This window comes from Echinops telfairi, unplaced genomic scaffold (genome assembly GCF_000313985.2).
Source record: "Echinops telfairi isolate 266 unplaced genomic scaffold, ASM31398v2 ScPeMD7_18;HRSCAF=68, whole genome shotgun sequence".
Classification (NCBI taxonomy): domain Eukaryota; kingdom Metazoa; phylum Chordata; class Mammalia; order Afrosoricida; family Tenrecidae; genus Echinops; species Echinops telfairi.
The window spans coordinates 8,924,146-8,949,134 of record NW_022103915.1 but is presented as its reverse complement, the minus strand read 5'-3'; the positions used below and the strand labels follow the sequence as shown (position 1 = coordinate 8,949,134).

Sequence of the window (24,989 nt, the reverse complement as noted above, 5' to 3'; positions counted from 1 at the left end):
TGTCTCATAGTGGGGCCAGCCATGTGGTCTTCTCTGTGGATTGGCTGCTCTGAGTGGGAATATTATCCTCAAGGCTTGGTGGGCCAGGGTGTGCTCCACTCTCTCTTCCTCCCCGTTCATTTGCTCCTGTGTGCTCTGATCAGACATGTTCCTCTCCTGGAGCTGCAGATTAAGTGATGTCCTCTGAAATAAATTCTTCTGGGGGGAGGAGCAGGTGTCAATGTAGCTGGGATTGGGCCGGCCCCTCAGACCTCTCCACTGGTTCCTACTCCACGCCGGCATGTGGCATTCATGAAGGACAGCAGAGAACTGCAGTGCAGGGCTTTTTTTTTTTTTACTTTTAAAAAATTTTGCATGGGGTGAATGTTGACAGAGGATACTATCAGCTTTCCGTCCAACAATTCAGACACATTACTTCATCTCCTCCACTGCCAGCCTCTCAGTGTCCCATCATCACATGACCCCCCTTCCTCCCTGTGTTTTCTGTTTCCATCCCTCCACTTTCCGAACCCTCTGAACGCTGTCCTGAGGTAAATGCTGCCGGGTTGATGTCACACGGAGGATCATGCTGAGAGGTGGGTCCTGCTTGTGTTTTCGTTCCCCTCCAAACTCAAACTCCCTGCAATCATGTTGATTCCCATACGCGGTGACCCTATGGGACACAGCACGACTCTCCCTGCGGCTGTCTGAGACGTGAAATCTTCATGGGAGTAGACAGTCCCATTTGGGTAACCCACTGCACCCCACAGAGCACCTTACTGGTCCCTTTAGAGACCTGTCCATTGTTTGGCTGAAACTGAGTCATAGGGTTGAGTCAGAACTGAAACTGAGTCATAGGGTTGAGTCCAGAACTGAAGGGTGACTTGGGAGCTCCACCAGTCTCTGTCCAACGAGTAAGCTCAGTCTCCTTTATGATTTTGAGTTTAGTTCCACTCTATCCAGGGCCTTCTAATGTGACTGCTTTCAGAAGTTGGTAGTGGTGGCCGGGCACCATCTAGCTTGTCTGGTCTTGGGTTGTGGAGACTGATGCTCTTGTGGTCCATTTTTCCACTGGACTCGTCGTTTCCATGCGTTTCTGATTCTCGTCGCTCTTCTTATCTCCGAGGGGGAGAGACCAGTAATCGCATCTTAGATGGCTGGTCATGAACTTTTAAGACCCCATCCTCTATGCATCAGAATAGGAACCCCTGTCTTGGTGGACTAGGTTCTTGCAATTCACCTTGGTCTTCCTTCCTCAAGACTGCAGTTCTGAGCCCTCAGGTGCAGTGAATTATTTTCTCAAAGCATTTCTTATGTCTAAGAGGATTTCATAACTTTGCCTCTTATATGCTCCACCACATCCAGGGATATAGTTGTAGCAAAGGCAAGTACACATATAAAAACATCCTCTGTCAAATCTCTCTATATATATTTGTGGCTATACTGCTTTACCCACTCCCATATCTGTGCCGCCTCCATGCCTGTTCCTGGACAATGCTTAGGTGGAAAAATAATGTTCAGATGGAAAAGTCAATGAGGATTGAAAGCCATCCAAAGCTGTAAGAACTCAGCCTGGGGTGTCCGTGCAGGGTTAGACTTGAAAGCCGAGGCACAGAGACTGAGAGATGAAAGTGCGCTCGGGAATTCGGGTTAAAATGAAGGTGGCATTTCAATGCATGGTCCAAGGACACCAGTCAATAAATCGATTTGACAACTGGCTAGCCACCTGCAAAGGAAAAACCAAAACCCTGGTTAGGTCATGACCTCATTTGTCACATGCAAGTCAATTCCAGATGGATCAATAATCTAAAGGAAGGAAATGACAAAGCCCCAGAAGGAAACATGAACGCATTTGGAATTGTGAGGAACAGAAGTCCTGTTTAGAAACAGCACCAAACCCAGAATCCACAATGGAGAAGCAATCAAGGAGGCTTCATTAAAAAAAGAAGAAGAAATTAAACTTCTGCAGAGCAGAAACACAGACAAGAACAGCCTTAAAAGTAAAAAAGGCAAATAAACTTCTGGGACAACATTTGGCACGAAACTTCCTTCCTGAATCTATAAAGATCCCTTAGAATCGTTTCCACACTTCATTAGCCGACCAGCGTAGTAGACTCCTCGTTCCAAAGACTCCTTTGCAAACACAGGTAAGTGTTTTTCCCTTTCTTTTGGGGCAAGTTGGCTTCCACATTTGGTTGAGTCCCCTTGACCCCTGATTGTCTAGAATGGGCAGAAGCCTGTTGGCACACAAGAGAGGAGTAATACAAACGGACGGGAGGCTGTCGTTCTAAATTCCTGAGCGAGATCTCATGAAAGCAACAACCTCGCCTTCATTCCCTTTGGCAAGTCAGTTCACGGTGTCCCAAAGGAGGGAGATGGCTTCCCATCTTTCCTCTGACCTCTGACTGCCGTCGGCCTTCCTCCTTGGTAAAATCCAAAGCAAAACAGCAACAAAACCGGAGAGCCCACTCTCCACAGGACGAAGATAAAGGAGGCGGCTTCTGTAACGACTAGTCTTGGAAGCCCGAGGACGCGGTTCTCGCCGGTCCTACAGGGCCACAGTCCGTTGGAATTTGACTGGGCGGCAATAGGTTTTTGGTTTTCCTTTAAAGCTCTTCCGGTTAAGATGAGAAACAACACTCCCTACAACACATAGTACAATCAGAACACGGAAAACCTAGTAACATAGCAGGAGAATTTACTGGCAATACTGACCAAGGATTCAGGTGTCAACATTCTTCTAAGGCCACCAGGAGCTGGTCTTAAATGCTCTTGGGGCGGGCTGCATGGATGTGACCACTGAAACACAAAACAAGGCAGAACCTGCCCCGAGGTCAGGCTGAGTGGTTTTGAGAAACAGATCCAGCGACGGTCATCGACGTATAAGAAAAAGCTTCATATCATGAAGTGTTTATGTAGCAAGAAGGCATCTCAGCCCAGGCAACAGGAAGATCACAAGCTAGTGGGTACAGAGTCGCCTGGATCCAGTCAGTGGACACATAGGAGGGTGGTGACAGTTGTCAGGGCTGAGCACCCACATGGGGCTGCCCCTGGAGGAGGCAGAGTTCCAGCAGGCAGGGAAATGGAGGGATACACACACACACACACACAGAATAGAAGGCCACACCCCTAAGGAGGCATCATCACGCTGTGACGTGATGGACAGGCTGGACTCCACCCTCACACGTTTGTACAAATTCAAGTTGACATAACATCGTCTAACTCCCACCCCACCCCCGTGCCCATAGCCACCCTATAGCACAGAGCAGAACTGCTCCATAGGGTTTCCAAGACTGTAGTCTTGACAGAAGCAGACGCTCACATTTTCCTCCTGTGGAGTGGAGGGTGGGTTCGAACTGCCAACCTTTCAGTTAGCAGCCCAGTGCGTCACCACCACACCCCCAGGGCCTATGGTAAGTGATGTGAAGATGCTGGCACATGCTTGGCATGCTACAGAGGTAGCAGAGGACCCAGGGAGGTGGGACTGTCCTCAGAGAGTCTGTCACCATTGTAGGCTTAGTGCCAGCTGTCCTCTGTTGACCAGGACGGGCCACACGGGAGCGTGTGATGGCTACGGGCTTGCTCCATGGACAGGCAGGACAGGAGTCTGGACTGACCGAGGCCTGGTGGCAGAACTCAATCATCAAGGTGGCATGGATGTCATGACTGGAGTGGACCCCAGGCCACGGGAGGAAGGAGCTGTGTAACCCACGAGGGTTTACTGGATTCACACAGAGCCTAGAAAACCAAGAGCCCTGGCATTGATGGCCACAAAATGAAAGCACGGTCCTCTGCCCAGTTCCTGTCCAGTCACAGACCCAAGCCAAATGACTGAAGAGGAGGCCAGGGCCTCTAAGACAGGACCTCACAAAGCCACTGCAAGAACATATGGCAATATTTCCCCGATCCTTCCCAAAGGGACGTGCACCCCTGGAAGGGGGTGTCTCTACTCCGGGGAAGGGGTTGGATACCTAGGCATGGAGACAACCGGACATGGGGTCTGAACTTACACTGAGACCAGGGGATGGGATAAGGCACCATGCATCTCTAGGGAGAGGAGGGGCTTACAGAGGCCCGCTGACCAATGGAATCCTGATCTGAGAGTCTCATGGCAGCTGACCCACTGTGGGTGACATCAAGTTTGCTGACTGTATAACCGGGATCTGTTGAGTAACTGGAGCCCTGGTGGTGGCACGGTTAAGCACTGGACTGCCAACTGCAAGGCCGGCAGCTTGAAATCACCGCTGCTCACCAGGGGAGAAAGTCCCATAGAGTTATAGTCCGAGACTCCCAGGGGAAGCTCTACTCTGCCCCGTGGGGTGACTGTGAGTCAGAATGGACTTGGCAGCAGTGGGGTTTTCTTTTGTTTTTAATTTAGCAGTGGGAAGGGCCCTCGTGCTGGTGATGTGACATTTAGAACAAAAGCCCTTTGGGTAGGAGGGGCCAAGTGGAATGCCCAGAAACTGTCCCTCTGACTCCTCCCTTCATTCCACCCCCCACCCCTCCCCCTGTCTCCCCCAAGCTTAGGCAAAAACCAGAAGCAATGATACATCAGAAAATCCAATGGCAGCCTTCTGAGTTCTCTCTAAGTGGCCCAAGTGCATCCATGCCATCTTCAAACGCCATAGCAGCCTGCCCAGTGCTGTCTCTCTTTCTTTGTGGTGGGAGATGAGACACAGCACTGGTCTGGCCCTTTAGCGGGACATCATTGATTAAACACAAAAGCAATAACCTCAATCCGCAATCCTACAGGCTTATCAGTCAGATAGTATAAGTATAAACGCAAGGGAAAGGTCCACAGTGATCCATCCCGGATAAACACGATAGTTATTACTCCTGGGATGCATTCCAGCTTTTGAAATGTGATCAAAAGCGATTCTATCCATGCTTTATTGTCTTATTTCTGTCTTGCTGGTGTGGTACCAAGTGATTATTAAAGAATTAAAAGCTACCTGACTGCGGATGGTTCTCCCTCTACCTCCTCCACGTCTTCACTGCCAACACCTTTGTGCCCGAGGGTAAGCACCTGGCCTGTTACTTGGACAAGGGCTCAGCGTACTCTGGCCCATGGGCTCAGCCAGTAGTTTGGGCAATGACAGCACATGGCCTTTCGTTTGCATGGCCCATGGCTGCTTTTCTGCTGGCCCGGCAGCGGGGAGTACATCCGGTGGAGATGTTAGGTCACAAACACAACTCATGTACTGCCTGGCCCTCAAGAGAACAGTTTGCTGACCCCTGTTGCAGCCTCCCTAACTTGTCAACTGGTCACTCTACTTCCGAGCTTGTCCCGTGACTCCTTCTCAGCAGAGCAGCAAGAGGGGTGCTCACTGGTATCGCCCCCCAGTTTCTCTAGTTCTTGATGAGGATGCTGGTGTCCCACGGTGGAGCATCCTGGCTCTCCGTTCAACTCAGTTGAGTCGGATCCAGCTCAGAGACCCTGCCAGACAGATAAGAACTGCCTCTTTGGGTTTCTGAGAAGTCCTGGGGCCCTCATGGTTGTGGGTTATAAGCCGGAGTGAAAATCAGTCTGATGAGGGGGAAAAATGAGGACCTGATACCAGGGGCTTAAGTGGAGAGCAAATGTTTTGAGAATGATGAGGGCAATGAATGTGCAAATGTGCTTTACACAATTGATGTATGTATGGATTGTGATGAGAGTTGTATGAGCCCCTAATAAAATGATTTTTTAAAGAAGACTATATCCAAAGGCTCAAGTAGAAAGAAAATGCTTTGAAAACAATGATGGCAACATATGTACAAATGTGCTTGACACAATGGATGGATGGACGGATTGTGATAAGAGTTGTACGAGCCCCCAATAAAATGATTTATAAACAAGAAAAAATCAGCCTAATGACTCGTGATTCTGTGTCACATTTTAAAAGGCAACCTCTCAAATCAGCTGATTATTTGATTGTTTTTTTCCATAGAGCAAGTCGCAGGGTCTTTGTAACATGCTTCTCTTTCACTGCATCCAGTTGACGCTGACGCAGTGACCCTTCAGGAGAGGGTAGAACTGGTCCTGTGGACTTCCGAGTCTGCAACGCTTTATGGGAGTAGAAAGTCTCGCCTTCCTCCCCGAGAGCAGCTGGTGGTTTCGAACTGTAGACCCTGAGGTTAGCAGCGCCAACAATTAACCACTACACCAGGGCTCCTTTGTAACATGCTTGATCCCATGAAATGCAGACCAATTACTGTTCTTTCCCTCTGGTTTATGGTCTTTGAGTATGAGAAAAAACCAACACTGATATTTGGTTTGTTCTCTCAATCCTTTTTATAACTTAAAAATATATATATAACAACTGTAGGAGAGTTTTTTTTATTACTGTAACTTTTACCCCCTTTGAGAATGTTGGATGCAACCTTAGGAGATAGGCTTGATTGCTTTCCTTTTATTACAGGGGAGGAAACGGAAGCCTGAGAAACAGGACGCTGTACCCGTGGCTCTGAGAGAGTGACAGAGGTGTAATTCCATCCGTGGTGGGCAAGTTTTGTTCTAGGGGGAAAAAGGTCCCCAAATGCAAACATATTTCATAGAGACCCCTTTATTTAGTCTCAGGATCCCTGGTGGTGCCATGGTTATGTGTTGGGCTATGATATGCATGGTTGGCAGTTCAAAACCACCAGCAGCTTGCTCTGGAGAAAGACTGGGCTTTCTAGCCCCATAACCAGATAGTCTTGAAAACCTACAGGGAGGGGGGGTTTGCTATGAGTCAGCATTGACTCCATGGCAGTGAGTTTGGATTAAAAAATTTCTTTTATGTTAAGTCTTAAACAAGACGGAGGCAAGACAAAGACACAAACAAATCAGGGGATTCGGGAGCCCATCAGCCCCAGGCAGAAAGAGTGTCCGAAGGATTTACAACCAGTGGTGACTGCTGAACAGGGAAGGAGAAGATGCTGTCAGAAAATCACGATGGACGGCAGACCAAACCATCACAGTTGCAGGAGGGGCTATGGCAATAGGAAAGGGACCGTGATTGGGGCACATACACTATTGAAGACTAGAAACGTTGACAGGATTGGCTCTGGGGCCCTCTGACCATCCCGATTGGGCGTGACTCCTAACAGAGAATCTGATGCCCCAATTTCCATGGAGGCCTGCCAGTCCCTGAGGGTGAGATTGACAGGGGAGTCGAAGCAAAATCCCTCTGCCCCAGGGCAAGGTTTTATATTGCTGGTCAATGGTCAGAAAGAACCCAGGGGAGGCTGAGTCTGTGCCAAATCTCAAAGTGGACTTAGGGTTCTCGCTGTGAACGCTGCTGTTGGCCAGTGCCATCAGGTCAGCCCCGACCCACAGCGACCCCATGCACAACAGAAGGGACCCCGTGCACAACAGGAGGAAACGCTGCCCGGTCCGGCCCCGTCCTCACAATTGTTCCTGTGCCCGAGCCCACTGTTGAAGCCACAGTATCAGTCCATCTCCTTGGGGATTTCCCCTCTCGGCCCCTTTCTTTTACCGAACAGGATGTCTTTCTCCAGGGACTGGTCTCTCCTGACGACCTGTCCAAAGCACAGAAGACATTGAGGAGCACACTGACCGTACTTCCTCCAGTTAGCAGTGCATGGTACTTCCGATCTTCTTCTCTAGCGCCATAGTTCAAACACACCCATGCTTTCTTCTTTGGCCTTCTTTATTTAATGTCTAACTTTCACATGCTTATGAGGCCGCTGAAAAGACCATGGCACACTTCTATTTGTTCCGGAATTGTTCCTCTGTTCCAGAGGGGTTTGTCTGTCCTGGATTGCGTGTGTCCTCCCGTAGCTCTTGTCAGTACAAGTAGCAACACCAAGAAGGTAGTAGGCAGGGGTGTGTTTCAGAAGGTGGAGAAAAAGGATCACAAGAACTCACGTATAACACCCCCCTACCCCCCCACCAAAAGGGAACAGAAAAGTGGGTGAAGGGCAATAGCGGTTGGTGTAAGACATGAAAATAATTGATAATTTATCAAGAGCTCACCAGGGTGGGAGGGAGGGAAGAAAAGAGGAGCTGATACCAAGGGCTCAAGCAGAAAGAAAATGTTTAAGAAATGATGATGGCAACAAATGTACTTGATACAATTGATGTATGGGTTATTATAGACCTCTAAATGCCCCTGATAAAGTGATTTAAAAAGAAAATACCATGGCTTGGGTCAGACCCACCTTTGTCCTCAAAGTAACCTCTTTGCTGTCCAGCACCCCAGAGCAGTCTGGCACAGCAGATTCGTACTTTCCAGGATGGATGACATGGCAGGGGGAGGAAGAGCTTGGGTGCTGGGGCCAGGCCGCCTACCTTTGAATCCAGGTCTGCGACTGACTAGCTCTTACTCCCTGCCGTCGAGCAATTCCGATGCATAGTGACCGTATAGGACAGAGTAGAACTGCCCTCGTGGGTTTCCAAGGACTATAACTGCTTACAGGAGGAGAAAGCCTGAATTTTCTCCCAAAGAGCAACTGGTGGCTTTGAATTGCTGACTTTGTGGTTAGTAGGAGCCCTGGTTGTGCAGTGGTTATGTGTAGGGTCACGATCCTCAGGGCGGGCAGTTCGAAGCCACCAGCAGCTACTTGGGCGAAAGACTGGGCTTTCTACTCCCGTGAGCTGTGATAGTCTTAGAGAGTCACAGGGAGTTGTCACGAGTCAGCGTGGACTCAATGGTGGTGAGTTTGGAGTTTGGGAGTCTATCGTGTCACTTACGAGGCCACCAGAGCGGGCTCCTTGACAAGCTAGCTCTGTGCCATGTACCGAACCCCTAACACCTGTGGGCGCCATCAGGGCCCTTCCTCTGTCTCCCCCCAAAGAACCACTGTTGTTGATTCAATTTGGGGTGGAGCTGCCCCACATGGGTTCCAACGCTGTAATCTTCATGGTGGAAGAGTACAGAAGTCACCCCGAGGGCTAAGGGGTGCCACACGCAAGCCACGGTGCTTTCAATGGCCTCGCGTGCATGGGGAGCTGGACAGTGAGTAAGGGAGCCCCGAGAAGAACGGATGCATCTGAGTATGGTGCTGGCCCAGAGGACACAAAGTCCCGGACTCCCAGAATCAGGAACAAAATCTGTCTTGGAAGAAGTCGCAGCAGAAGGCCCCTTAGAAGCAAGGATGATGAGACTGCCCAACGTACTTTGGACGTGCTGCCAGGAGAGACCATTCCCTGGAGAAGGACATCCTGATTGATAGGTCAGCGAAAAAGAGGAAGGAACCTACTGGACAACACTGAACAACAACAACTAACCGCCCGGGCTCTGGGAGCGTATCCACAATCGGTGCTCATGGAAGCAGCCGTCCAGGGATCAAGCAATGCATTGCACTGGGTAAATCTGCCACACAAGACGTCCTCAAAGTGTTGAAAAGCATGCATGCTATCGGAATATTGAATAGGTTTTCTGCTGGAGTGGCTGGTTTGTTCATGGAGGGCACCCCTACGAGTGAGATTGATGGGCCATTCAGCAATTCTGTGTTTAATTTTTGGAGAAGCCACTCAACACATTGCTGCCGTGGATGGGCCCTTTCACGGTCCCATCAGCTATGGTAGAGGCTCCGATTTCCCCCCATCCTCACCAACCCTCGTGATTTTGATGCCGCCCTACTTATAGTAATATAACTTACATATGGTTTCAGCTTTTTAACTTTACTGTAGTTTACGTTATTTTAAAAATCACAATGAAGTGCTGTCCTTTCATAAGGAAATATAATCTTGATCAGTGTTGGGTCTGCGTTGGACTGGTCAGCACAGGTCGGAGGTTCAAGCCCACCGTCTTTCTCTTTGGGAGAAAGACGACGACGCCCGCTTCTACCAAGATGTACAGCCGTGGACACTATGGGGTCGTGGCATGTTGGAATCGACTGGATGGCAGCACTTTTATTTGTTTTCAAATAGCAATCCTGGTGGGTGTGGCGTGACACACTTCTTCCTGAAACATTCTTATCCCGGTTCCCAACATATCAACCTCGCTTCCGCCCCACAGCAACCCTGTGTACAATGGAATGGCTGACCACTCAGCCCTATACCATCCTCACAATTGTTGCCCCATTCAGGTCCCTACTTTAAGTAGCATCAATATTTTAATGACTCTTAAATTAATTTTTTTTAAATCCTGGCCTCTCCCTTAATGAGCCTCAGTGATGTAGTGGGTTTAGTGAGGGACTGAGAAGCTCAAGGTTGGGATTTTGAACCCACCAGCTGCTCCATGTGTAAAAGATAAGGCTTTTCTACCCTGGGCAAGATTTATAGCCTGGGCCACCAACCCAGAGGGGCAGTTCTACGCTGCCCCATAGGGTCGCTATGAGTCGAAATGGGCTAGATGGTAGTGAGCTTAAACTTTGGGCATTGGACTGCTCCCTTGAACTCTAGATCCATGGTTAAGCAACAGTCTACCCACACCCCAAGTATAAGGCATCATTGTTATTAAGGGCCCCCCCCACCACACCCCCCAAGCCACTTCTGACTCAGAGTGACTCCACTGGGCAGAGTGTAGAATCCTCCTGTAAGGATTCCTAGGCATCTCAGACTGCGTCTGGCTCAAACAGAATGCTTTCCCTTCCCTCGCCCAGGACATGTACACTTCTGGCCTTACAGGAGCATCCTGGCTCCCTGTCCGTCGTCTGAACCCTAAATATCAGTCCTTCTGCTTGTCATGGAACTGCGATCCTGCCTCACATTCATAGTTAATTCATTAGGGCTTAAGACCAAATCAAACTCACTGCCATTGAGTGGATGCAGACGCATAGTGACCCCACAGGACAGGGTAGAACTGCCCCCGTGGGTTTCTAAGACTGTCACTCTTTATGGGAGTTGGAAGCCCGATCTGTCTCCTGAGCGCTGGTGGTTCCCAACCGCCGACTTTGCAGTGAGCAGTTCTACTTGTAACCCAGAGTAACACTGTTTTTAAAAAAGGGATTTTTTTATTATGTCTTCCATTTGCACAGTGGTTGAAATCTATTAGCTTTTGGTATTCCTCCTTCCTGCATCTCACTTCTGCTCAGGTTTGGGTTCCATTCTGTGATGCTACCTCCAGATAGGAAGTTCTCGTCTGCTATGCAGAACTCTGGACCAGGTTACTCTGTAGTTTTCTTTACATCCTTTTGCAGGTCCCACATTCCTCACTCACCTTTCCCCAGAGCGAAATTGGTGCCGTTGGGCTCATCGCTGTCCCTCCAGTGGCCCACACCTTTTAGGGGGTGGTCAGTGGTTTGGGCATTAGCGACATCTTGTCCTCCTCATTCTAGGCCTCGGCGTTCTCATTCCTAATGGCTTTCTACTTGCCCGATCCTCTCCACTGAGAGGCTCGGGTGTATATGACCTGTACTGTACTGGGGGAATGAGTTAGACAATGAGCCTCAAGCCCTGTCACTGGTGGTCCCTGAGGTGTATGGGTCTAGAACTGGATAAGACCACCAAGGTCAGAGACTAGAGCTGAAAGTGCCGTCACTGGTATTTCAAGGAGCAGCAGGGTCAACCACGGTGACAGGGTTCAGAGGAGCTTCCTGATTAATGACAGTCTATGACTGTGCACTGCTAAGGCACTAGCCACTGAAAACTTTACGAATAGCAGCGGGACATTATCAGAGACAGTGCCAGGCAATGAGTCTCTCGGGTCAGAAGGCACTTAAAAGATGACCAAGGAAGAGCTACCTCTTCAAAGCAGAGTTGACCACAATGACACGGATGGAGTAAAGCCTCTCAGACCGTTGTGGGTGGGACACGACTCACGGTGAAAAGAAACAGCTGAAAATACCTACTGATAATCGAAACTTTGAATGTACGAAGTATGAATCTAGGAAAATTGGAAGTTGTAACAACTGAAATGGAACACACGAAGACCCATACCTAGGTGCGAGTGAGCTGGAATGGACTGGTGTGGATGATTCTGAATGAGGGGGTCATGTGGTTTCCTATCCTGGGAACAACAGATTCAAGAGAAATGGCCTTGCACTCATTGTCAGAAAGGTCATTTCAAGATCGGCCCCTCCTGGTATTCAGGACCGGTGCTGTGATGGAATATCTGTTCATAGACAAGGAAATCCAGTCACCACAACTATTACTCAAATGTATGCACCAACCACTAAAGCTAGTGATGAAGACATTAAAGAATTTCTACCAGCGTCTTCAGTCTGAAACTTATCAACCATGCAATCAAGAGGCATTGATCATTCTCAGCATTTGGAATGCAAAAGTTGGAAATAAAGAGGAAGGAACAGCCATTGTCCTTAGTGACAGAAAGGAAGGCATCACATGATGGAATTTGACAAGACCAAGACTACTTCTCATGGGCAATCATTGTCTTTTCCTTATGCAGTTCCTCTGAAAGGAACCCGTGGGTGACATGTTGGGCTGCCAATCACAAAGTTAGGAATTTGGGCCCCGGTGACTCCACAGGAGATCGAAGAGGCCGTCTCCTCCTCCAACAGCTTGCAGCTCACCTCTATTTGAGAGGGCTGCTCTGATTCATGGGCCGTGTTTTCTTGTTTTGCTTTTTCTTTCTTATGAGCTATTTGCAACACTTCAATTGCTCCTTTGAATCCAAGAAAAGTATCACTACTCCCATTTAAGAGATGAGGACACTGTGGCCTAAAGCCACATGCATGTGGGGAGAACCAGCACTCCCTTCTCTGAGCAGCATTCCTGTGTTACCTGGCTTAGAAGGTAAAGGAGGGCCAGGGCACAAGACACCCATGCTGGGTGGCCAGGCTGGACTGTAACTGCAGGTCCTGAAAGGTGGGAGGGGAGTCTGATGGTTGGGACAGATTCAGGAGGAGGGACTTCTGGTGCCACAAGGGATGGTTCCTCAGAACTAGATCACCAGTCCTTTCTTCCGAGGGGTCTCCAGGTCGACCCAACCCTCCGACTTCTCAGGCAACAGCTAAGTCTTCACAGGGGTGGGGAAGGTGGGGAGAGGACACAGCTGGCAGGGGCAGATGGTGGATCAGGAATCAGGTAGCCACGGAAGGCAGGGCTAGGCTAGAGGGTCCTGAACACCAGGAGAGTCTGCCCCGTCCCCCTGGCAATGGTTCTCAAATTGTTAATTGCCCGTCAAGTCAATTCCAACTCTCGGCCCCCTATGCCGTTCAGGGTGGGGACCTTCTGGAAGCAGAAGGCCTGTCCCCAGAGGAGCCTCAAGGGGTGGGGTGGGGGGTGGGGGTTCCAACTGCCAAATTTTCCGTTAATCGCAGCATGCTTAACCACTGATGCCACCCAGTTTCCCCCAAACACTGAGCTTTAGAAGGTCAAATAATGAGTGAAGATTCCAGCCTTCTCCACCGGGTATCCAGGAGTCTTTCCCTTTCAAATGTTCTCGGACTAGGGGACTGTCTGGCCTCCCCATTCCCGGCACTTTGGGTCGAGGTCAGGTGCACAGTCAGCGCAACATGGGATGAACTGTGTCATATTTAATCAACGTTACAAAGTGTCTCTGCATGCCATCTCACAAACCCCCCACCCCCCCTCCATGGTGTGTCCAGCCTGGACCCCATCAACAGGTAGGCAGCCGAGGCCCACATGCTTGCCTGTCTGGCCTGGTGACCTCTGGGGCTGCTGACCAGGACACGCTCGATCCAGGCTCCTTCCTGTCCCTCCCCTGAGTTGTACTGGAACATGCTGGGGCCAGGGCACACATGGGTGGAAGTCCTGGGTCAGGTGGTGCCACTGTTGCTGTGAGGGATGGTTGGAGGAGAAGGGGATGGAGGGAGAAGGGGGTGGAGGCCAAGGCCATCACCCTGCTGGGGACACAAAACCAAGCAGAGCTGGCCCTGAAGAAAGTCACTGCAAACGAAGTCCTCTCAGGTGGTACCCGGCTTCCAGGCAGTGCTGTGTGTGTGTGTGTGTGTGTGTAGGGGGCGTTAAGGGAGAGAGGGGAGGCAAGGGAAGGCCCAGAATGGAGGGTCTGACACCAACTTGACCCCCGCCCCATGGCAGGGCTGTTCGTCCTCCATCACCCACTCCCTCCCAGACCCGATGTGTCTCAGCCAGCATGAGTGTGGTCAGCAAAGGGGAACCGTGAACACACATCTGCCCGGAAGGTCAGCAGGATCCAGGTTCAGAGTGAGAGGTGACGGAACTGGGAAACCTGAGGGGCGACAAGAGAAAAAGAGGTTCTCAGAGGTGGAGGAAGGGTGGGTGGAGTCAGGGCCAGGGCGGGGTGGGGCCAGGACCGGGGTGTGGCCAGCCATCTCCCACTGAGCCTTCTTGGTTGACCCAAACAGAGCTTCTACCAGATGGTTGGATTGACTGTCCGCGCTTAAGTCTTTGTAAAGTAAACAATGCCACCACCCCTGGTCTCAGGGCTGCGGTGATTTCACAGGGCTGACTGCAGAAAGTGACCGGAAGGGGTCATGCTGCTTGCAGCCTGGTTAGGAGGGAGGGCAGCTAGCACTCTCCTTTGAAGCAAGGGTAGTGAGACCTGCTCTCGTGTTCTTTGGACATGCTGTCAGCAGGGACCAGTCCCTGGAGAAGGACATCATGCTTAGGAAAGTGTGAGGTTCAAGGGCAAAGAGGAAGCCCTTTAAGGAGCTGGACTGACAGTTGCTGCTACAGCAGCGGGGCTCACACGGAGCCATGGGGGGGGGGGGGGGGGGGGGGGGCGGGCAGGCGCAAGGCTGCGCAGTGTTCCGTGTTGTTTGTTGATGTGTTGGTGTGAGTTGAGCCTCTCAGACAGCACCCGTCAACAACACCTATGCGGAGCCGTGTCCCGAGACCTCGGCCAGGCCTGTTCCTGCTCCCCGGGCACCATGGGGGCTCCCCTTTCATGGGCCCTGTGCCTTGTGCTCACCAGGCCACTCCTGCTAGTCCTCCTCGGGCAACTTCTTGAGAACCAGCCTCTGCTTGCCACTTTGCTGCGTGGAGAGAAGAAGGGTGTTAGAGCCCAGCCCTGGGTCTCCCACTGCCCTTGTAGATGAGAATCTGGGTCATGGCCTCCCACCAGCCTGGGCTCCCCCACCCTGCAGTGACCCCAGGGGGTGGTCTGGTGGCTTGTTCCAACTTCTCTCCAGCCTAATAGCTTCAGGGTCTTCTGCTGTCAGCCCTGTGTGTTCCAAGCGTGTTTGTGTGTGTGGTGTGTGGGGAGGTGTGTGTTGGGGGGGAGGGGGAGTAAGAGCAGCTCTGTCCCAGAGGCCAGGGTGAGGGAGGGCTCCCAGGGTCACTTGCCATCTTGTGGCACACTATGTGCCAGTAGTTGGAATTAGAGTCCCGGTACTTCTGTTCAGGGTAGAGCTGCCACAACAGAGGTAGCTCCCGTGGCTGGAGCTGGCTGGGGGTCATCGGCTCCCCCAGGGAGACATTCTCCTGCTGCATCACCACTCGGAAGTCATTCTCCCTCTATATCGTGGAGAGAAGGACAGGGCGCATCTCAGAGCCCAGCTCACCTGCCCACAGGGGTTTGGGTCTGGGATGCTGGCATTTGCTGTCCGTGATGCACCATCATCAGACACAAACATGCACACAGACAAGCAGGCACACGCACGCACACCTGCACACACACAGGCAGACAGACAGACAGACAGACAGACAGAGATGGAATTCAGAGTCTAGCCTCCCTCAACAATGGGCCCAGGTGGCACCAATAGTGCTTGCTGAGGGGTTGCTAACCATAGCGTTGGAGGTTCAAAGCCACCCAGGGGCTCTGTGGGAGGAAAAAAAAAGAAAAAGAAAAACTGACAAGCCCTTCAAGATGTTCAAGATGCCATTTTAGGGCACCCCCACCCTCTAGGAAGTTCTACTCTGTGGCACCTCACAATAATGCCACCAGCACGCTCCAAAACTGGGAGAAAGGGCAGCCCTGCTCTTTAAAGCCTTCGCTGGTGGCATTTCCGATACAACAGCCGGAAGAAACACAGCCATGGTGCCCGTGACAGGACCCTTTGAGCTTTCCAGCAAAGCCCTTGGCACCCATCTCGGCCTTCCGGGACAGTCTTTCTCTTGTCATAGTTCTTCTTTTCAACAAGATAGCCCTGGACCCGAGCTACCTCCTCCTCACCGTCTCCACCTCTCCCTGGAACTGTAGTTCCCTAACTCGCCACCAGGCAGAAGCTAAACTCCTGCCCGCCCTGCTCAGTGCCCTCCCACCACGGCCGGCCACAGGTGAAGCAAATGGCAATCTAAGCCACGCCCCACCAAAGCCCGCGCCGCTGGGCCCTGGCCTCTCTCCTGGCCCGGTGCTCTTTTCTTCACCCCAAGCCAGGCACCCAGCCGCGTCCCACCCCCACCCCCGTATTTCTAGAACAGACCTGCTCCCAGAACCCTTTGTACCACTTCCCTCTGTCAGGAACATTCTCCCCGAGATCTACCTGGCTTCTTTTAGCCAGGTCTCTCTGCTCCGAAGTATGGAAGTCCCTGGGGTGGGGTGGGGACACACATAGCTTGGTCCCAATATGAACTTCACACCCACACAATGATGTCACGGGAGAGAGGCCTGGGGACAGGTTACCAGAACGCCTACTGCCCATGAAAACCCACGGCGCAGTTTTATCCCGTCCGGCACAGGGGCACCCCGAGTTAGAAAGGGCTCCCCAGCCACTGGCCGGATTTGTGCTCGAGGGGAAGTTTAGGGAGACCCGCAGAACAGACAGCACTGACAGACCGAGTGTGCTATAGCACACTCGCCAATCAGAAGCAAAACCCAGCAAAAGGCAGCTCGGTGACAGTCCGCTTGGCGGGGTGGGGGTGGGGGGTTGTTTCATCATCTGTGAAGTGGGGGCAGAGCCGGCACACAGTTCAGTTTCTTGTGGTTTTGTGGTGAACTGAAGGAAAGTTATCTCAATGTGCTCTGATCCCTTCCTTGGGTCCGGCAAGGCCGTCAGCATTTGCGTTGTTCTTTGTGGGGATACCCGGCCTCGGAGGGAAGGAACCCGCAAATGAGCTGCGTTCCTTTAAGGACAGCCCACTGCTATCAGGTGGATCCCCCTCACAGCCACCCTACAGGACAGAACTTCGCCACCAAACTCGCCACCACCCACCGAGTCGATGCCGATTCACAGCCACCCATGGGACAAGGTTGAACCACCCCTGTGGGCTTCCAAGACAGTAACTCTTCGCAGAAGTAAAAAGCCGCCTCTTTGTCTGGGGTAGTTTAGAACTGCTGACTCTGCAGTCGGCAGCCCACTTTGCCCCGGGGGCTCCTAGGCCACAGTGGAACAACGCAAGTGTTTCCTGGAAGTAGACCACCATGTCTCTTCCACCGAACAGCGAGCGAGCCAGTTCAAATCACGGACCTTTGGGTGGGCAGCTGAGCGTTTTAACCACTGTGCCACGTGGGATACTCTAAGAAAAAGTATGAACCAAGGATCTGTCTGGACGCTACACAAATAAAAGTCCAACCCCTTAGTAATTAATGCCGCACCGGCCTCTTTCATATTACATTATTACACATTCACTTTGTTTCCGTCAACTCCAGGAGCAGCTCCGAAACGCTGCATCTTCCAGCTAGACAGTCTCCAACCGCCTGGGATCAAAACCTATTGGGGGCCCATTCTAAAAAAACCCCAGAATTTCTGGGGCCTACACATGGAGACGTCTCCCGGCTGACCCCCACCCTCACCGGGCCCCGCTCCTCCGAGGCCCAGGACGGCTTGGGCGTCTCTAGTTCCTCAGGGTCCAGCCCGAAGGGCCACCGTGCAGTCCCTGCAGTCAGCGGGCTGTACCTGGATGATCGTGGGCAGCCAGGGGCGTTGGTTCTCATCCAGATACACATTCTTGTCCCAGATCCACAGGCGTGACGGGAGAGGGAGCGAAGAATACTCCTCGGCAGGTTGGGAGGCACTCATGGATCCCAGAGTCCTCAAGGAAGGCAACAGACAAAGAGGTCGCCCAGAAGCTACTCGCTGACGGAGCAACAGGGCCTCCGGTCTTTAAAGCACAGCCTCTTAGGTACCCTCAGGTGACAGGGCCGGAGTCGCAGGGCGTGGCGTGGCATGCTGGGGAGGGGCTGAGGCCTGGAGGGGGCGGGGCTGGCGGGAGGAGGGCGGGGCTTGGTAGGAATAGCACCTGGGGGCAGCCCAGGGGAGGTGCTAGTGAGGCATGGGGGCGGGGCGCATAAAGGGGCGGGGATGAAGGCTGGTCCTGGTGGGGCTTGAAGCAGGGTGCAGCAGAGGATAGCACCCTGAGGCCTAGGGCCCACGTGCTATATGCACCTTTGGCGTTTGGCATTCTTCTCCCCAACCCCCATCCCGGCCCCAGGGGCTCCCTTAGGTCCCGCCATCTGCCTTCAGCCATCCTTCCCGCCCCCAGGCCTAGGGCCCACCGAGGGGGCGGGGGGCGGGCAAGTACCTTGCGCCTTGACTTCTGGGCATCAGCAGAACCTTAGCTTCTGTAAGCAGGCACCGCCTTGGCGTCAGAACCCCACTGCCCTGAACTCACCACACATCCACCCTCTGGCTGGGGGCTCCAGGCCAGGGCCTGGCTGCCCCTGACGTTAGGCACTCGGAGCCAGGGCCCCTGCCACCTGCACCTCCCGGGCCTGAGACCTTTCCACCTTCAGCCTGTGCCTTGGGGTCTGGCCATCGATGTGCCTGACAGTCCTGCAACTCTGGAAGAGCCCCCCTCCCCCCAGGCGCATCTTCCCCAGCTTTGAGGACGCTGCCGTCCTGTAGGAGCGATTGTGAAACACGGTGGTGGACAGACATTAGAGAAAGCCCCTCCTTCTACCCCAACCAAGATCTATGGTCTTGACAAGTCCCTGGGTGCCACGATCCAGCCAGCGCAGGAATTTGCAGCAAAGGAGGAAAACAAGGTCACTTTGTTTGGTCCTGAATGCCCATTAACACAATTAAGAGAGTAAAGAACAAGGGGGAAATGTAAACCAGCCCCTGGCTCTCTGCTCAGTGGGGAGCTTTGCCTGGAGTTTTGTCCTCTCTGATGGAAAACAAACATCTTCCATCAAGTCAGTTCTGCAACCCACTGGCACATGACTAGCTAGAATAGACACCCCCGCCCCCCCAGGTTTACAAGGCTGTGAACTTTCAGAAGCAGATCACCAGGCCTTTCCTCCTGGTAACCTCAGGCTAAGCATTTGCACCACTCAGGGCACTCTTTTCCAACTCTACTACCTACTGTGGCGACTCGATTCCAACTCATAGCGACCCTACAGCCAGGGTTCCTGAGACACTCAAACTATGGGAGCAGACAGCTTCATCTTTCTCCCTTGTGGGTTTGAACCACCGATCTTGCTGTTAGCAGCCTAATGCTTATCCCTCAGTGCACCGGGGCTCCTCAGAAAGACACTCCTGAACTGCTCCCTAGGGTTTCCGAGTCTGCAAATCCTTATGGAAGCAGACAGCCTACTCTTTCTCTCAAAGACCAGCTGGTGGGTTCAAAGTGTCAACCTTACCCCACCTCCCCACCCCCCAGTCATATGCTTTAAACAGAGGGCCGCTGGGGCTCCCTTCTTTCTGACTCGGGATCTCGAAACTAATTGGTGACCTTTTTGAAATGTCGTGAGGGTAGAAATGAGTTTGATGTCTGATCCCTTCAGAGGAAAGGTGAGAGTCTTTGCGTCTTTGCCCAATTCCCACGCAGGAGCCCAGGTAGCCTGCGGTGACAGCAATATAATTGGGTTTAGCCCGAGCTCCACAGAAGACAAAAGCCGAGTGCTGGAGGAGGTGGAGGTGGAGAAGTTCCCAAAGGTCTTTGGTACTCAGTATCCTGACTGGGGCCTTCAGACAGATTTGTGTGGAGTAAGGCACCTGCCGAGAGTAGGTGAGCTGCAAATGATGGTCGCAGACTCTGAGGAATCTAAAAACGGGACCCAGGACTGTGGGGTCAGAAATGCTAGCAAGTCCAGCTTAAGCAGTGTCCCGGCAGGAGCCCCTTAAGGCGAGGAGCGGGCATCTGGTTGCCAGTGTCTCCCCCCACCCCCAATCCAGGCACCTCATTCACTCCAGGGCCCACAAAGTCTGTAGATCTACTTAGCGTTCACTCTGCTTTTTCAGAATCAAAAAGGCCACATTTCAGAATGTTCCAGAATGGAAATTCCTCCCCCTCTCCCCCTTCTTTGAAAGGGTAATATCTGAGTCTTTCTTTGGTTTCATTTAAGGGTTTCTTCATATGAAGCGCAAAGATCTGTCATCCCTCTGTGGGATTTGGAAAATTATTTTGAGAAGGGGTTTAAAACCCGAGGACCCGCGTCTTTTTCAGGGAAATTCGGCAGGAGTGGAAACCACAGCTATTGTGTGGTCTGGGAGTGGGGTGGGGTGCAGGGAGCCTCCCCAGCCTGCATTCCCCAGAATCCTGGGGCTTTCCATTCCTTCCTTTGTAACGTGTGGTCTCTTTCGAGTCTGGGTGCCCCAGGATGATTCCTGTGGACGTTTCAGGAAGAGAAGATGGAAAACAATGGTCTTGACTAGTGTGGACAGTGTCCTCAGCTGACCTTATCGTTTCATCTCCCGATTTGGACCGCGTGGTACGTTGCCTCTTCCATTGGTGAATGCTGGGGCTACAACTCTGGATTGACAGCCTGTGCTACAGCTTCAAACCGGTTCATTCTGGTTCAACCCCCCTGTGGAGAACTTCCTCTTCCAACCCAGATACACTGAATCAAAATCTACATTTTAGCAAGTTTTCCCCCACCCCCAGCCCAGGCCCCTAAGACTCCCCTGGGTATCTTGTTACTTTGTAGCTTCAGATTCATTGTCTCTGGGCTGGAAACGAACATTCTCAGCCCCAGGGTTCAAATGGGAAAGAGCTGGTAGTGAGCCCCCGCTTGCTCCATCCATTTCCTCCAACTCTACCAACAAGAAATTGCCTATTGGGATGAGAGGGTGGGATGGCAATAGATGGACAAGCTCCTGGCATTCGGTCAGGACTGTTTTGACCAGGTAGACATCGAGGGACCTCAATGGGGTTCAGTCTTGAGGAGTGTGGGAGGCATCCTTTTGGGGTGGGCTCCAGAGGGAGGCCATCAGCATGGCCTCTAGACCCACGTTCCCTCTGAGCGTGGTGCTTGGACCAGTAACATCAGCATCATTGGGAGCTAAAGAGAACTGCAGGGTCTTGAGGCCCACTGCAGACCTGCTGAGCCAGGATCTGCATTTGAGCAAGACCCGTCTCTGTTCTTGGGGGAATCTAAGGAGGGAGGAATGGAAGGTGGATGTTTGACTTCCTGTCAGTGCTCTGTGGACTCTGGTGACACGGGAATCGGCTCTGTGGCTTTGTGTTGTAGTGTTGTTGGGTGCCCCCGTGCGAGCACACGGGGACTCAGCCACTCCATGTTCCACAGTAATCACTTCTTTTTTAAAGATCATTTCATTGGGGGCTCCTACAGCTCTTATCACAATCCATGCATCCATTGTATCAGCACATTTGTGCATCTGTTGCCATCCTCATTACATTCTATTTGAACCCTTGGTATCAGCTCTTCTTTTTTTTCCCCCTCTCCGTCCCCCTCCCCCTTGTGACTCCTTGATAAATTATAAATCGTTATTTTCTTTTAAAAAATCATTTTATTGGGGGCTCTTGTGGCTCTTATCACAATCCATCCATCCATTGGGTCAAGTACATTTGTACATGTTTCCATCATCTTCGGAACATTTTGGTATCAGCTCCTCATTCCCCCCCCCCCCCAATCTTTTCTAATATATCCCATTTTCCTCTTCAGAGGAAATCCTGGCAGTTAAGGGCATCCTAACCTAGTTCAATGGTTATAGCTCATTGTAAAGAGGTTGTGTGGGCAAAGGATCCACAGGTGTCCCTGCTCTCGGGCTCGTGCCCTGATGAGCCCCAAGCTAATAACCAGCGGATTCCCATCTCAGCTAGAATTCTAAGAGCTGCCTCCCAGCATCACCTGGGAGACTGGCTTTGGGGGAAAAGCAAGGCCCTTGGCTGAAACCTCAGCCCAGGACCATCCACTCAGAATCCCTGGGCTGTGGGCATTGGGCCCACCCAGCTTTTGAGCCACTGCCCCAAGGATTTGGGTCCAGAACCCAAAATAACCAACCCCGATTCTACGCCCCCTTGTGACCCTCCGTCTGGCCCCTTGTTCCACTTCTTTCTCATTGCTCAGTGTTCAGTGTGCTGTTCCCCACCTTCTGTAGGCAGAGTACCCCAACAGCATCCCGCTGTGAGGGAGAAGCTCATGAAACCCCTTCTGACCCAAACGGCAGGGTTAAATGCCACGCTGGTTTTGCTGAATAAGACTGTTCTCTTTATCCATCCGCCTGCCTGGGACTAAATCCTTGTTCTCCTGACAAGGGCTTATCAGTTGGGCGTGTTAATTGCTGGGAGCCGTGAAACCGTTGAGGTCATTTCCCTCTCTGGTTGAGTTGGGAGATGGAGGGGATTCACTAAGACCAAAGATAAGTCCACGCAGGTGTCTCTGTATGAAGTAGGTGGAGGGATTTATTCTTCGGCACAAGGCTGTCAAATAAGAGGATCACTTGAAGAAGGCTTCCTCTGGACTTGGCCACACCACTTCACTGGTAGACTCACAAGTCGTTCGGGGTCACATGAGACCCGGTAGTAACATGAACCCTCACCCCATCCTGCGATAGCTGAATAAGGCCGTGGGCATGCCCATCAGGGATGTTTTAGGATCCCACCTGCAAGCTAGAAAACTGTGATTAAGAGCCCCTTTCATTAGTTCCGGAAATCAATGATTGTCCCTCTTTTCTAGCCAATCACCCCACAGAAGTCCATTCTCCACCTTGCACCCACCTTCGTTGTGACCCCACCAAGCATTTACCCAAGGGCTGCCTCCCAATGTCTGTGTTTCGGGAGCTGTAACCCATCTGGGGGAGAAACCAGTAGTCGAATCAATCAGCTCTCAACGTGTGGAGACTGGCAGCTTCTTAGTCTGGTGTAATCACCGTTCTTCCTTGGAACAGTCTCTCACTTTCAGTTCTTACAGGTGGAGGGGATTCTTCCGGGCAACAATCTGAGAGCTGTTCTGGGACCCTGAGGAATGGTACAATGCATCTGGCCTTGAACTTGGGAGCCCTTTGTTTTTCTCTCCTCAGGACCCTTGGAGTCACTGTTTAGAGGTGAGCTCTTCATGGGATTGGACCTCCGTGAGTTTGGGTAGAGAGCTTCCTCGGGTTGATTCCGTTTCTATGAGTTCTGCTCAGATACTGAACATTGTCATTATAGCCTTGTTACTATTGCAACGAGGCTGGTCCCTTGTAAAATTGCCTTCTCTCTTTCTCTGTGAAACTCATCCGGCTTCCTGATGTTTGGGGGCTTGTTTGCAAGTGGTCTAGTAGAGAAGTAGAGGATGTCACTTTCAAAGGGTCCTTTGTGGGGGTTCCTCCTTTGGGACCCCATTGAAGCTTTTGTGGTACACGATTACTCCTGTGTTTACCTGAGAGCTGGCATGCATCCCTCCAGAGAAGACCAGAAAAGTCCCTATTTGGGGGCTAAGAGGAACCTTAATTCACTTTTTGAGGTTTTGCTTTGTGCATTGCACAGACTGGTAAATTTTTATAACTGTTTTATATTTTATTAAAAAAAAGCTGTGACTAACAGTTACTAAATTTTCTTCACAGGAGCCCTTTGAGTATGTGTAGTATGATCAAGTTTTGAAACTACTTTAATACTCGTTTAAGATAATCAAAATCCCTTGAATCAATCCAAGTGAATTCGGTCTAATAAAAGTTTTTTGTTTAATATATTTTATAGTAAGCCAACTTGAAAGCAGTTTCACAAATCCTTTAAGTAACTAACTTATCGTAAGTGAATATTCTTTATAATTTAAAGTTCGATACTCCTACATTTATGCAATGGGACAGTGGTTCTCAGCCTTCCTAATGCTGTGACCCTTTAATACAGTTCCTCATGTGGTGACCCCCAACATAAAATTATTTTCGTTGCTACTTCATAACTGTAATTTTGCTACTGTTATGAGTCATAATGTAAAAATCTGATAGGCAGGATGTATTTTCATTGTTACAAATTGAACATAATTAAACATAATTAAAGCATAGTGATTAATCACAAAAACATGTAATTATATATTGTGAAATATTTATGTGTTTTCTGAGGGTCTTAGGCGACCCCTGTAAAAGGGGCGTTCGACTCCCCAAAGGGGTCGCGACCCACAGGTTGAGAACTACTGCTATAGGAGAAAACTATATCTAAGTTTGTTGGTGAGTCACTGGTCAGTACTGTCACTTACAAGTTAGACAAAGGACTAAGTTTAACAGGTTTGTTAAAAGTTTTATTTGTCTGGCTAAAGCTTGATTAATTTATAAAAAAGTCTTCGATCTAAATGTCAAATAAATAGCTCGACATTTATCAGATAATAAGATACTCTTATACAAAATTCTTCTGACAGCATCTAACTTTTGGCACATGATGGATTCTCTAACACTCAGCCACCCTCCGAAGCCCCCTCCTTACTCAAGAACCTGGATGCAATCTCTCACGAGTGTCTTAATTTAAGGCTAGCACTTATTAGGCTGCTGGGGCAGATTCTTGAAAGTACCACAGACTGCCAACAGGACGAACATCTATTTGTCTTGGAAGAAGAACAGCCAAAATGCTCGTTAGAGGCAAGGATGCCGGGACTCCGTCTCAGGTACTTTTGAGGTGTTGTTGGGAGAGGCCAGTCCCTGGAAGAGGACATCAGTCTCGTAGAGGGGCGGCAAAACAAGAGGGAGGCCTTCGGCAAGATGGGTTAACACAGTGGCTGCAACAGTGGGCTCAAACCTAACACGGATGGTAAGCATGGTGCAGGGCCAGGTGGTGGTGGGTTCTGTTGTTCTCCGGCTCTCTGAGTCCGAACCGACCGGATGGTACCAAACACAGCAACCATATGCACAGTGAAACACTCCCATTTAAGCCTGAAGCTATTTTACAAACGAGTCCTAGTTACGCCAGTTTCCATGAGCTCGTCTACCAGAGGGGCTCTCCTGTCCTTACTCACCTTGGTGGAGAGTGCCTCCTCCCCTCTGGAATGGCTTCTGCCCCCACAAGCTGAATTAATTGCATTCCTCAAAATTTATAAACCATTCTCAAAAGAAACTGTGGGTAGAAATCTTAGGTGTACGTTTAAGGTGCTGTGGTGGAGCTGCGGGCTAAGCATGGGGCTGCTAGCCACAAGGTCAGTGGG

General features: G+C 51.0%; 1 protein-coding gene and 1 pseudogene across 1 annotated transcript; both read right to left on the bottom strand.

The window, feature by feature from the left end:
- Positions 1-14,739: 14,739 nt before the first annotated feature.
- TCL1A (TCL1 family AKT coactivator A) lies at positions 14,740-17,724 on the bottom strand. Its single transcript, XM_045288108.1, has 3 exons — positions 17,593-17,724; positions 15,101-15,271; positions 14,740-14,790 (listed from the first exon to the last, which is right to left on the bottom strand). The coding sequence occupies exons 1-3, from the start codon at positions 17,713-17,715 to the stop codon at positions 14,740-14,742; spliced, it is 345 nt and encodes a 114-aa protein (XP_045144043.1). The 5' UTR covers positions 17,716-17,724.
- A 100-nt stretch (positions 17,725-17,824) lies between these two features.
- The window catches only part of LOC101655715, a 162,544-nt pseudogene continuing 155,379 nt past the window's right edge, over positions 17,825-24,989 (bottom strand).

What these genes read in the sequence shown, in the direction of transcription:
- TCL1A (XM_045288108.1), bottom strand. Translation starts at nt 17,715, where the DNA reads ATGAGTGCCTCCCAACCTGCCGAGGAGTATTCTTCGCTCCCTCTCCCG. An exon ending in GGCTGCCCACGATCATCCAG is followed by an intron (nt 15,272 to 17,592) that starts GTACAGCCCGCT and finishes TCCACGATATAG; the next exon opens with AGGGAGAATGACTTCCGAGT. An exon ending in ACATAGTGTGCCACAAGATG is followed by an intron (nt 14,791 to 15,100) that starts GCAAGTGACCCT and finishes CTCTCCACGCAG; the next exon opens with CAAAGTGGCAAGCAGAGGCT.